At 43.6% G+C, this 11,098-nt stretch overlaps 1 protein-coding gene and 1 long non-coding RNA gene across 3 annotated transcripts in view; one reads left to right on the top strand and one right to left on the bottom strand.

Moving 5' to 3' along the window:
- Positions 1 to 4,060: 4,060 nt before the first annotated feature.
- The window catches only part of LOC126995590 (uncharacterized), a 40,804-nt gene continuing 33,766 nt past the window's right edge, over positions 4,061 to 11,098 (top strand). For both annotated transcript variants that reach the window (XR_007750437.1, XR_007750438.1), the window contains exon 1: positions 4,061 to 6,190. This is a non-coding gene — a long non-coding RNA (uncharacterized LOC126995590). The remainder of the gene's footprint in view (positions 6,191 to 11,098) is intronic.
- Positions 9,633 to 11,098, bottom strand: part of LOC126995587 (uncharacterized) — a 3,075-nt gene continuing 1,609 nt past the window's right edge. Inside the window, exon 2 of the mRNA XM_050855274.1 lies at positions 9,633 to 10,368. Within this exon, the coding sequence (XP_050711231.1) occupies positions 9,821 to 10,368 (548 nt within the window). The 3' untranslated portion in view covers positions 9,633 to 9,820. The remainder of the gene's footprint in view (positions 10,369 to 11,098) is intronic.

The following is an 11,098-nucleotide window of genomic DNA, read 5'->3' as shown; positions in this document are numbered from 1 at the left end:
CTGAATGGTGGCGAGCAAAACTGACTGAATGGTGGCGAGCAAAACTGACTGAATGGTGGCGAGCAAAACTGACTGAATGATGGCGAGCAAAACTGACTGAATGGTGGCGAGCAAAACTGACTGAATGATGGCGAGCAAAACTGACTGAATGGTGGCGAGCAAAACTGACTGAATGATGGCGAGCAAAACTGACTGAATGATGGCGAGCAAAACTGACTGAATGATGGCGAGCAAAACTGACTGAATGATGGCGAGCAAAACTGACTGAATGGTGGCGAGCAAAACTGACTGAATGATGGCGAGCAAAACTGACTGAATGGTGGCGAGCAAAACTGACTGAATGATGGCGAGCAAAACTGACTGAATGATGGCGAGCAAAACTGACTGAATGATGGCGAGCAAAACTGACTGAATGATGGCGAGCAAAACTGACTGAATGGTGGCAAGCAAAACTGACTGAATGATGGCGAGCAAAACTGACTGAATGATGGCGAGCAAAACTGACTGAATGATGGCGAGCAAAACTGACTGAATGATGGCGAGCAAAACTGACTGAATGATGGCGAGCAAAACTGACTGAATGATGGCGAGCAAAACTGACTGAATGATGGCGAGCAAAACTGACTGAATGGTGGCGAGCAAAACTGACTGAATGGTGGCGAGCAAAACTGACTGAATGATGGCGAGCAAAAAATAAGATAAAGAAAGATAATATCAGAGTAAGAAACTTGACTGAATGGTGGGGAGGAAAACTGACTGAATGATGGCGAACAAATTATATAGAAAAAATGATTCACTGATGTACATTTTTATAAGCATTTATTTAAGTTTCGTGGTGCAGTGGTTAGCACACTCGGCTCACAAGTCACAACCGAGAGCCCGGGTTCGATTCCCGGGCGGAGTGGAAAAATTTGGGCGGCTTTTCCGATACCCTACGCCCCTGTCCACCCAGCAGTGAATGGGTACCAGGTATTAATCGGGGGTTGTGTCCCGTCTCCTGGGATCTGTTCCCTTCTCCTATAATTTCTTCCCCTTCTGTCTCTCTCCGGCATATGACCACAGATGTTGTGCCGACTAAACGAAACTTTCCAACTTTCTGTTCGTCTTTTGCTGTTTTGCTTAGTTTGCTATTCGATTTTAATGTTTTACTATCACTATTTATTCCCTTGTTTCATGTTTCTTTCCACGCATTTTTATTTCTTTTCATTCCTTCCTTCATTTTCTTAATTCACTTCTTTCCCTCCTATTTTCCTCTTTCCTTCCTTCCTATTTTTCTTTCTTTCCTTCCTTCCTTCCTTTTTTTTCCTTTCTAAATTACCTACTTCCTTCATCCCTTTACCTTCCCTATTTTCCTTCTCCCTCCTTTCTTTCCTTTGTTCCTTCCATTCTCGTTTTTCTTCCATACTTCTGAAAGACTTATGAATGGGAAGAAAATGAAAAATAAAGAGTAATGATGATAATGATGATAATAATAATACGGTTACATTCTCCCACTGACTTATTTTTTCAGAACTTTAGTTATCCCACATCGTCCTCTTTTTCATTTCTTTCCTTACCTTTTTTTTTATCTATTTTCCTTGGTCTGTCTAATTACTCTTTTTCTTTCCGTTAGTCTGTTGATATTTCTTCTTTCGTCCTATCTTATTCCCCCTTCGTCATTTCTTCCTCCAGTAGTTCCTCTTATTTTCAGTTTTGCTCTCTCTCTCTCTCTCTCTCTCTCTCTCTCTCTCTCTCTCTCTCTCTCTCTCTCTCTCTCTCTCTCCCATCAGTTAGTTTCCGTCTGTCCGTCTCTGTCTGTCAGTGAGAGAGAGAGAGAGAGAGAGAGAGAGAGAGAGAGAGAGAGAGAGAGAGAGAGACGAATACTACAAAATGTAAAAGAGAGAAACCGTCGCGAATTTAATAGCCCGTTAAAAAGCGCGACCTTGGCGAGAGTAAGGTTAAGTAACTCGCTTGATAATATTCGTTGCGGTGGAGGAAAAGGAGATAAAAAAAAGAGGAGGAAGGAAGGAGATAAACGAAGCAGAGAAGGAAGAACTGGAGGAGGAAGAGGAGGAGGAGGAGGAGGAAGAAGTGGTCTAAAGAAGAGGAGGAGGAAAGAAGCGAAGTGGGTTTTATGATTTTTTTTGTTGTTGTTGGATGCTCGCTGACTTATTTCTATGCCTCCCGCTTTGCTCTTTATATTATTACTTTTGTTTTCTTTTCCTGTATTATTAAAAGAGTATGAGTATGATGGCGAAGGTGATGGTATGTATGTATGATGGCGTGTTTTTCCTATAGTGTTCGTTCTTGTTCTTCATCTTTGTATTATTATTATTATTATTATTATGATGTGTATGTGAAGAAACAGGATGAATTTAAGTCTTCAGAAAAATTGCCCACATCGATTATTACTGTCTGTCTGTCTAGATGTGTGTGTGTGTGTGTGTGTGTCGCTGAATGTGAAGACGGGATGAAAAACAAATTAAAAAGATGTCCAGTAAATTTGTGCACATCAATTTTACTCTCTCTCTCTCTCCCTTGCTGTAATGTAACACAATTAACTCTTTAAAAGTCACCGGCGTTACTGTTACCTGCCCGAGCCAGACATCCAGACCAGGCAGGTGTGCACGGAGACCCGCCTTGCGTAACTTTTTTTTTTTTTTTTATACCGAAGAGTAGTGGCTGGGAGGGGGAGGAGGAGGTAAGGGGAGGGAGGGGGCGAGGAGTGATGGAAGAGGGGCAGGATGCGGGGATGTGATGAGAGAGAGAGAGAGAGAGAGAGAGAGAGAGAGAGAGAGAGATTGTGTGTGTGAATCAGATGCGTGTGCGTGTTTGCTTTGTATTTCATTGTAACTTTTTTCGTCTCTCTCTTATATTGCCCTTCCTCGGTATTGCACCCTCGGGCCCTCTCTCTCTCCCTCCTTGTCTAGCCCTCACCCTCCCTTTCTCTGTCCAATCCTCTCTCTCTCTCTCTCTCTCTCTCTCTCTCTCTCTCTCTCTCTCTCTCTCTTTTCTACCCTTCTTTTTCCTCCCTCCTTCCCTCTCTTGCCCTTTACTCTCTCTCTCTCTCTCTCTCTCTCTCTCTCTCTCTCTCTCTCTCTCTCTCCTTCCTTTCTTCGATCCGCCATTATGTGGACACGAAAAAAGTATATTTAAGGTTTACCCAAAAAATCTACACGTAGCTTTTTTATGTTTATGCTGGGAAACTTGCTCTTCATTGCTCTTTCACTTATTTTTGCTACATAAATTTTATCTAATCTCGTTTATAGTTGTAAAGTAGTAGTAGTAGTAGTAGATGGAAGTATGTTGAAATGACATAAGTAGTATTGCAGATAATAGAAGTCGACAAGTAGTAGTTACAGTAGTAGGATTGTGGTAAATTAGTAGTAGTAGAAGTAGCAGTAATAATAATAGTCGTATCATCATCAGTAGTAGTAGTAGTAGTAGTAATAAGTACTCGGCAGTAATAGTAGTAAACAGTAGTAGGGTTGTGGTAAATTAGTAGAGGTAGAAGTAGCAGTAATAATAATAGTCGTATCATCAATAATAGTAGTAGTAGTAATAAAAAGTACCCGGCAGTAATAGTAGTAAATGTAGTAGTAGCGATAGTAGTTGTAGTAAGAAAATTAAAGTCGTAAAGTCTGAATTTAAGTAACCATTCTTGCTTGTATGAGTTTGTATTATAAATATGGCTATTACTCCTCACTTTATTGATATTATCCCTCCATACATACTTATAAAACCTCTTCACACTTAAATATATGCTAATACTTTTACACAGCACTTCACACACACACATGCGCACCTAATGTACTTACTTTCATACATACATAAATAATTAAGCCTTTCGTCCTTTCGAGAGAGGATCTCCACTTACATTAAGTTTTCATCCTCTTTCTCCTTGCACCTGAGTCCACTCACTTTTCTACGCCTGGACCAATCAGAAAAAAACGCTGATTTATGGCTTTATTACCCCCTTTTAAATTTGTGCGGTCAGGTCGAGTGCATGTCCCCCCCCCACCCCCCCTCTCAACCACCACCATCCCCCTATCCTACCTTTAAAATATTCATACCCGTGTGTGTGTTGATGGTTCAAAGAAAAAGGATCTACTCTCTTTATTATCAACCTCGTTTATCACCGTCAGAGTAAGACAATAGGATTAAATTAATTACGTACGTCTCAGTGCTTTGTCTTCCTTTCTTGTTAAGTGTTGCACTGCCGTCACCACCTAGCGCGGCAACACTTTAAGGCAGAGAGTAGCGCCGATACATTCTCATCTACAGACAATCACACACACACACACACACACACAGACCTTTCCAAACAGAAGGCCATTGGTTCCTAGTATTAGGGAGCGCAATGCCAACGCTGCAGATGCGAGTTTATTCATCTCAAGACTAAGAAATCGTGCTTCTTTGAACGGAGCTGTGTGTGTGAACCAAACAGTCGGTGGGCGCATAGTCTTCCCGTGGGCGTGTTATCAGGTGGAAAATTAAATGCTCCACTTCATGATTTTACTCGGCAGAGAAGATAACCTGCACACACACACACACACACAACCGCCCCGCTGCTCTACTTACAAGGCCGCCACTCAGCCGCAGCGGTGACGGCCCGGCCCGCTGTCGGGACAACGGCCGCGGCCCCGAGTTAGGCGCCCCGCGGTCACTGTATCGGGAGAGCGGGGCGGGTGGCAGTACCGAGGCCTGGCTAGAGGGCTGCTGCAGGGGCGTCGGCGGGCGGGGCCACTGCCGGGGGCACAGCAGCTGGCGGCGGCCACGTCCTTTAGAGACCGGCGCAGCGGGTGTCGCACAGGCGCGGTGTCCAGATCCATGGACGGTTCACCTGTTCACGTCAACTCATGCCATCAATTGTGTACAAACGAACAACTCGAGACAACCAAGGCCGCGGAGGGCTGGCGACGAAGGTGTGAGAACGCAAGCAATAAGAGTCGTCGCTGCCTGGCCACGGGCGGAGGCGAGCCGCGGTGGCGTGCGGCCGGCGGCTCCCTCCACAACACGAGAACAACAAACAACAGAACCAAAAACCTTTCAGACGCTGTGGGGGACGGACTGACCATGAGCACCTGTGTTGCTTTATTTACAAGTTGTCTGTGCAGAGTCAATTAACATTTCCAGGGGCGGCGTGTGTGCGGGCTGGCGGCCACGACGCATGTTCCTGGGCCTGCAGGCGGCCAGGCGCGGACGCCGCCCACCACCGGCAGAGCGTCCCCGTCAGTCGACAACTGACAGACGACCTAAACAAGATAGACAGACTGACGGCAGGCCAGACCAAACTTTGCCGGGCCCGCGAAACAAACAACAAACCTTGGACGTGCTCGCCGGGTGAGTTTCCAAACCTATTGGTTGTGTTGGTTAGTCTTTAATGGCAATGCTCGACATACAGGGCTGCATGTAGCTGTTAGGTGTTAGCAAGTCGCCCTTGCCCGCCTAGTGGCTGCAGCTGCCGTGTCTCCCGCTGACTTCTGCCTCCCTGTACCCGGCCGGGTGTCATCGGAGGACTAGCGGAGTGCCGCGGCGCTTCGCAGCCAGCCCGCCGAGGCTCCTCCTCTCGCCGGCCATTGGCTCGTGCAACACACAAAATGGCGGACCATGGCCACTGCGCATGCGCTCTGCCACCTTAAAACCTTCACGGCATATTTCTTTTTTCACATTATCTCCAAATTGTTTAAATAATTTTTTCGTTCGTGATGTATTGAGTGAAGCCGTACTTTTTGGGGGTCCAAACGGCGCTTGCATCCGTATCGCAATCCACGCTAATATTTCTTATGATTAGAAACTTGGGAATGGAGTTGGGATGAGCCATTTTTCGAGATGCACTGATGGAGTAATTTAGCAACCGAGGGTAGAATAAACGTAATAAGTTAATCTAATTTATCATACCAGACTTAAGTTTAATGCAAGGGGAGAGGGAACGTATATAACTTCGGACGAAAAGAAAAAAAAAAAAAGATTGAGAAAGAATAAAGAAGAAAAAATAAAGTCCTCGTTCAACTGGCATTCCTTTCAAGGTGCAATGTTACTTAATTATCTTTTTTCTCTCTTACCTACTCTCCCTCTCACTCCTTTTAATGTTATCGAATTACCCCGCGAAGGTAATGAGGGTGATGGGGCGTGTTGGTGGTGGTAGTGGTGATGGCAGTGGAGATAATTTATAGTGGCTCTACCTGTCTGCTCCTGGATATACCTACCTGTGAGTGCCTTCCTGTACAATGGAGATAGAGTGCCAGCCAGACACTTGCCATACATACTGCAATAGGCACGGCAAGGCTACTTTTATGTATACCAGGCATACGACTAAGCTGTATAGCTGATGTATACACCACCACACCTCATCCTACCATTACACGTTGAGTTTGTGTGTATAGGTGTAAGTTAATTATTATTCTGGTGTATTGTGTTCTTAATATAAACACAAGTATGTCTTTGTTCACAAACACACACACACACACACTAAGCAACTCTCTCTCTCTCGGCATAACGGGACCTCACCTCAGCAGGCAATTATTATTTTTGTTCAGGTCATTAGGGTGCTGATTGCCTTGCCTCCGTCATTATTAGTCCATTACCGTCTACTAATATTATCTATTTATTGTGTAGCTGTCATCCATTATCGGTCTCTAATTTGCTTTAATTTTTAGTTTTCTTTTTTTTTTTTTAATTTTTCTTTATTCCTGTCTAATTTTCCTCCCTTCTTTTTCTTCTTCCTCTTCTTTTACCCCTTCCTTTGGTTATCACTATTATTATTATTATTATTATTATTATTATTATCATTATCATCATCATCATTGCTATTACTACTACGTATGCTACTTATGTTGCTACTACTTTAATAACAATAACTACTATTACTACCACAGTATTATTATTATTACTATTATTATTCTATTAACTTTTGTGACAAGATATTTTTATATAAGCTGTAGAAAGTGTAGATAATACTTTTTTATTAATCTACGAAAGGGCAATGTGTGTGTGTGTGTGTGTGTGTGTGTGTGTTTGATTAGGAAATCCTGTCGGGTCGGTCGCCTCGGCAGCCCCCGATCGATAAAGCCGACTTGGTGGTGGTGGTGGTGAAGGGGGTGGTGGTGGTGGTAGTGATGAGGGGGGACGGGGTGGTTTCAAGGTCATTCTCCACCACTCCAGGACGTGCCTTAAGTCTCCTCCTCCACCACCTTTATAGCCATCACCACTACCATCATCATTATCATCATCTTCATCATCACCGCCATTCGTACACACTACCATCATCACCATTTCCTCTTTCACCACCATCATCATCGCCATTCGTACACACTACCACCATCGCCATTACCAGCTCCACTATCATCAATGTCGCAAATACCTGAGCCATTATCTTACCAGTCACCACCATCCTACACCATCATTAAAAAAATATATATATCTTACATCCACCACCACCACCACCTCCTAACTACATCCATGCCACTCAACCATTAGTCATTTTTTACTGCTTTCACATTTTTTCTCCTTGTTTTTATGAATTGGTACACAAGGACACAAGATGAAAAAAAAAATGACAACGAAAGAAGTGAAGATATTGTCGGTACACTGAGAGAGAGAGAGAGAGAGAGAGAGAGAGAGAGAGAGAGAGAGAGTCTTGTATCTTCGTTTTTGAGCCACGTTACCGGTGACTCATTTTCTCTTTCCCTTCACACATTAACATAGATTTCCCGTGATGTAGTAGAGTCTTCGCCTGGAATACACCCACCCACCCAAACAAGTAGGAAAGAGAAGGAATCAAGACATGAGAACACCTGGGCAGCGCTTGAAACACACCTGTACATCAGAACGAATCATTAACGGGCCTGTCCGCGTCTTGTGATGGTTAGAGTCTTACGGTACCTACTGACTACTTATTGATTCATTAACTGACTGACTTACCAACTGGACCATTCGCCTTAAAATTAACTAAGCAACTGACTGAATGTGAATCTGACTGACTGATTAATTAATTAGCTAGCTGACAAACTGAACGACTAACTCACTAACTAGCTCTCTTCTGTGACAGTGAAAGCCCTCGTGTTCGTGTTTTAATATATTATAGTGCGTCTTGCAGGGCTGATGACCTTAGCTGTTTTATACCTGCTGATAGCCCGTTTTTTACATGTATTTGTTGTGTTTGGATTGTGAGTGTGGGGTGGGGTGAGTTCAGGTCGCTCGTTGGGATAAGACAGGGATGGAAGGGCTAAAAGTGGTGAATAAGTGTAATAAATATATTGTGATGGTGGCGGTGGAGGTGAGGGTGTCTGTTTAGGTTTAGGTATATAGCGACGCGGCTACCTTCATGCATACGGAGTCGGAGGGGGAGGAAGATGGAAAAAGCAGGGGAGGAGGAGGAGGCGTGCGTGGGAGTCAGCCGGAAAGGAGTCCCGTTGTTTGGCTCGCCTGTCTGTCTTTATTTTGGTTGATTAGCGGATGCCCCGCCAGACACTGCGCTACCGGGGGGAGGGGGAGGGGGGCGTTGGCAGCCATCTCGCACAGAGCATCGTGCATGCCCACCGCCGCCTAGGGGGTCACCGAGTGACTGACGCAGATTCAGTCATCAGACCATTCAGTCTGTGTCTGCGGCAGTCACTCACTGACTCATAGTAGTCCCAGCGCAGCCTCACCACCGGCGCCTCTCCCGCCGCCGCCGCCGTCGCTAGCCGCTGCTTGGCGGGGCGGAAGGCAACCGCGACCTCGATATTTTTATCCCCATTCGAGTATTATACTTCCTTCATAATAATAATAATAATAATAATAATAATAATAATAATAATAATGAAAATGATAAGTGATACATATTTTTTAAATTATTGTACCAAGAAATGATAAAAATAATTGTTACAATAATAATATATAATAGCAACAGTAATAATAATATTGTAACAATTTAAAAATAATTTCCAATCAGACAGGGAAGTAACTATACTTACGCATTCACAACCCCCTCTTCCGCCCGAATAAAATATACATAATTTGAACGTATAAATAGCCATCGTTCATTAATATTGTAAGTTTTCAAACAAGATGACAAGCTGCGGCAATCGGTCGCCAGTACGGGCTGCGGCACAATTTTAATATACAGCTTCATGTGCAGCCCGTGCCATCAATGAGACTGGAGTGACTTTACAGCGATCTGAGTGCGGACAAGAATTTTTAAATTTTTTTGTGTCAAAACCAGTTTCAAGAATTTCTAAACTTCACAAAGATGGGCATTGCTGGGATTGGCAATCATGAAAAGTATTACCCCAGAATGATGATAATAATATTGCTAGTTATCACAGTTATAATTAATAATAGTAATAATAATAATAATAACAGTAAAAATAATATCAGTAATAATAAAAATAATGATAATAAAATGCTATAACCGAGATGTCAAATTAAAATAAATTAAAGCCAATGTGTGTCACTAACTCACTATATAGCATGTGATGCTTATTGATGCGGGACCTTTGAGGAAATACGTATTAATTTCTAGTCATTTTATTTCTGGTCGGTTTTATTTATTTGTCTATTTGGAATTGCCAAGTTTGTCTAATCAAGTCGGTTCGGGTCTCCAGGGAGCTACTTGGGTTCCTAGAGGACCCCTTTCAAACAATTTGCAAGATAAATAAAATTACTTCTATAAAAAATAGTGGTGACATTTTATTTGTTACCACCTACTCAAACGACACAAAATCATCCCGGTGGCTGCTACAACTTTCAGAGAGGGCCGGTGAAGTTGTGTTGTCCGATGTAGATGCTGAAGGGGTGGATTCTAGACAAGTGTAACAACTCGAAGGGGGAATGTTGGATGCTTGGAAATGTGAATTAGTCATGGGTGTGTGGGGGTGAATACGACGACTTTGGTATCACACATGTCAGGGTCATTGTTGAAAGTCTGTTGAGCCTGATAGATAGCAGCAATAATGTCGAATTTTAGTTTCAGCTTTTTGTCTGCAGGAACCTTGTGCAATTCTGACACAAGAGAGAGTAAAAACAATCTATCTTCGTCGTTTTCACCTGATGGCTTTTCACCCTGAAGAATTTTCTTCTTAAGGACTTGAATGAGTTCATCCTCTTCGTCGTTGGCTCTCTTCCTAGACTGTCTGTCGCTACTTTTTTCAATCTCATCTTCTTTTTGTGTTTCCTCCTGGACCTTCCGTACTTCCTTTCTAGTATTCAGACCAGCGTTCGTAGTTGGTTCCTCGTCCACACTGCTTGTAGACACCCTGGTTAGACCTTCCAGGAATTGCAGGCTTTCAAAGTGTACATACTGCTTCCGTCCAGTTTCCTTTGTCAGATTTTTTTCTTTCTTTCTCTTCATAAGTTCTCTGGTATAGCAGGTGCGAATTCCTTTCCATTTCTTCTGAATAATTGCCGCTGAAACAAAGAGAAAGCATTCGATGTCTTAAATGTGATTTGGTAATGTATGGATGTGCTATCTGTGTGATTCACCATAGTCTGACCACGCGCTAGACTCGCGAACGCCCCCCAATACCCTCCCCGATTGAGTTTGGAGCTCACAGGTGACTGATCTTTTGGGTACGTCTAAAACCTCACACTTACACACCAGGGAGGCTGGACACTACCCCCGTCTGACACCCATTCAATGCTGGCCAGACATGGGCACGGATGAAAGGCGACGCCCGGGAATCGAACCCAGAACCTCTCGGTTATGAGGCGAGCGTGCAAACCACTGCACAACGATTAGTGTGTGTGTGTGTGTGTAATATTCCTTACCTATTACAAGTTACTATGACCTAAACTACCAACACAGAGTTTGCATATTCCATATCTTCAATAATGTCGTACGGCAAGTTTGCAAGGCTATCTGGGAACGAGCGAAGCCGGTGTGGCAAACTGATCGGTCCACCCTGGGCCCCCCTTACTGCGCCTGCGCCTGGCCGTGTTTACATGCGCTACTCGGCCCACTCCAAAGAATAGGTCCGCTCAGGCTTACCAGTGCCTTACCAGTATCAGTATAAAAAGCGAGTTGATTGTGTATGCACTTATTGGTGCTTTTAATCCCCGCCTCTTATGCTTGTCTCTTATACATTTTACAGTTTTGTAGACGCTTTAATTTTTCTTAAACCAATTTAAGAGAAATGAA

The sequence above is a fragment of the Eriocheir sinensis genome, chromosome 8 (genome assembly GCF_024679095.1).
Source record: "Eriocheir sinensis breed Jianghai 21 chromosome 8, ASM2467909v1, whole genome shotgun sequence".
Taxonomy (NCBI): Eukaryota; Metazoa; Arthropoda; class Malacostraca; order Decapoda; family Varunidae; genus Eriocheir; species Eriocheir sinensis.
The sequence above is the reverse complement of the archived record's forward strand: the minus strand, read 5'-3'. Positions and strand labels throughout refer to the sequence as shown.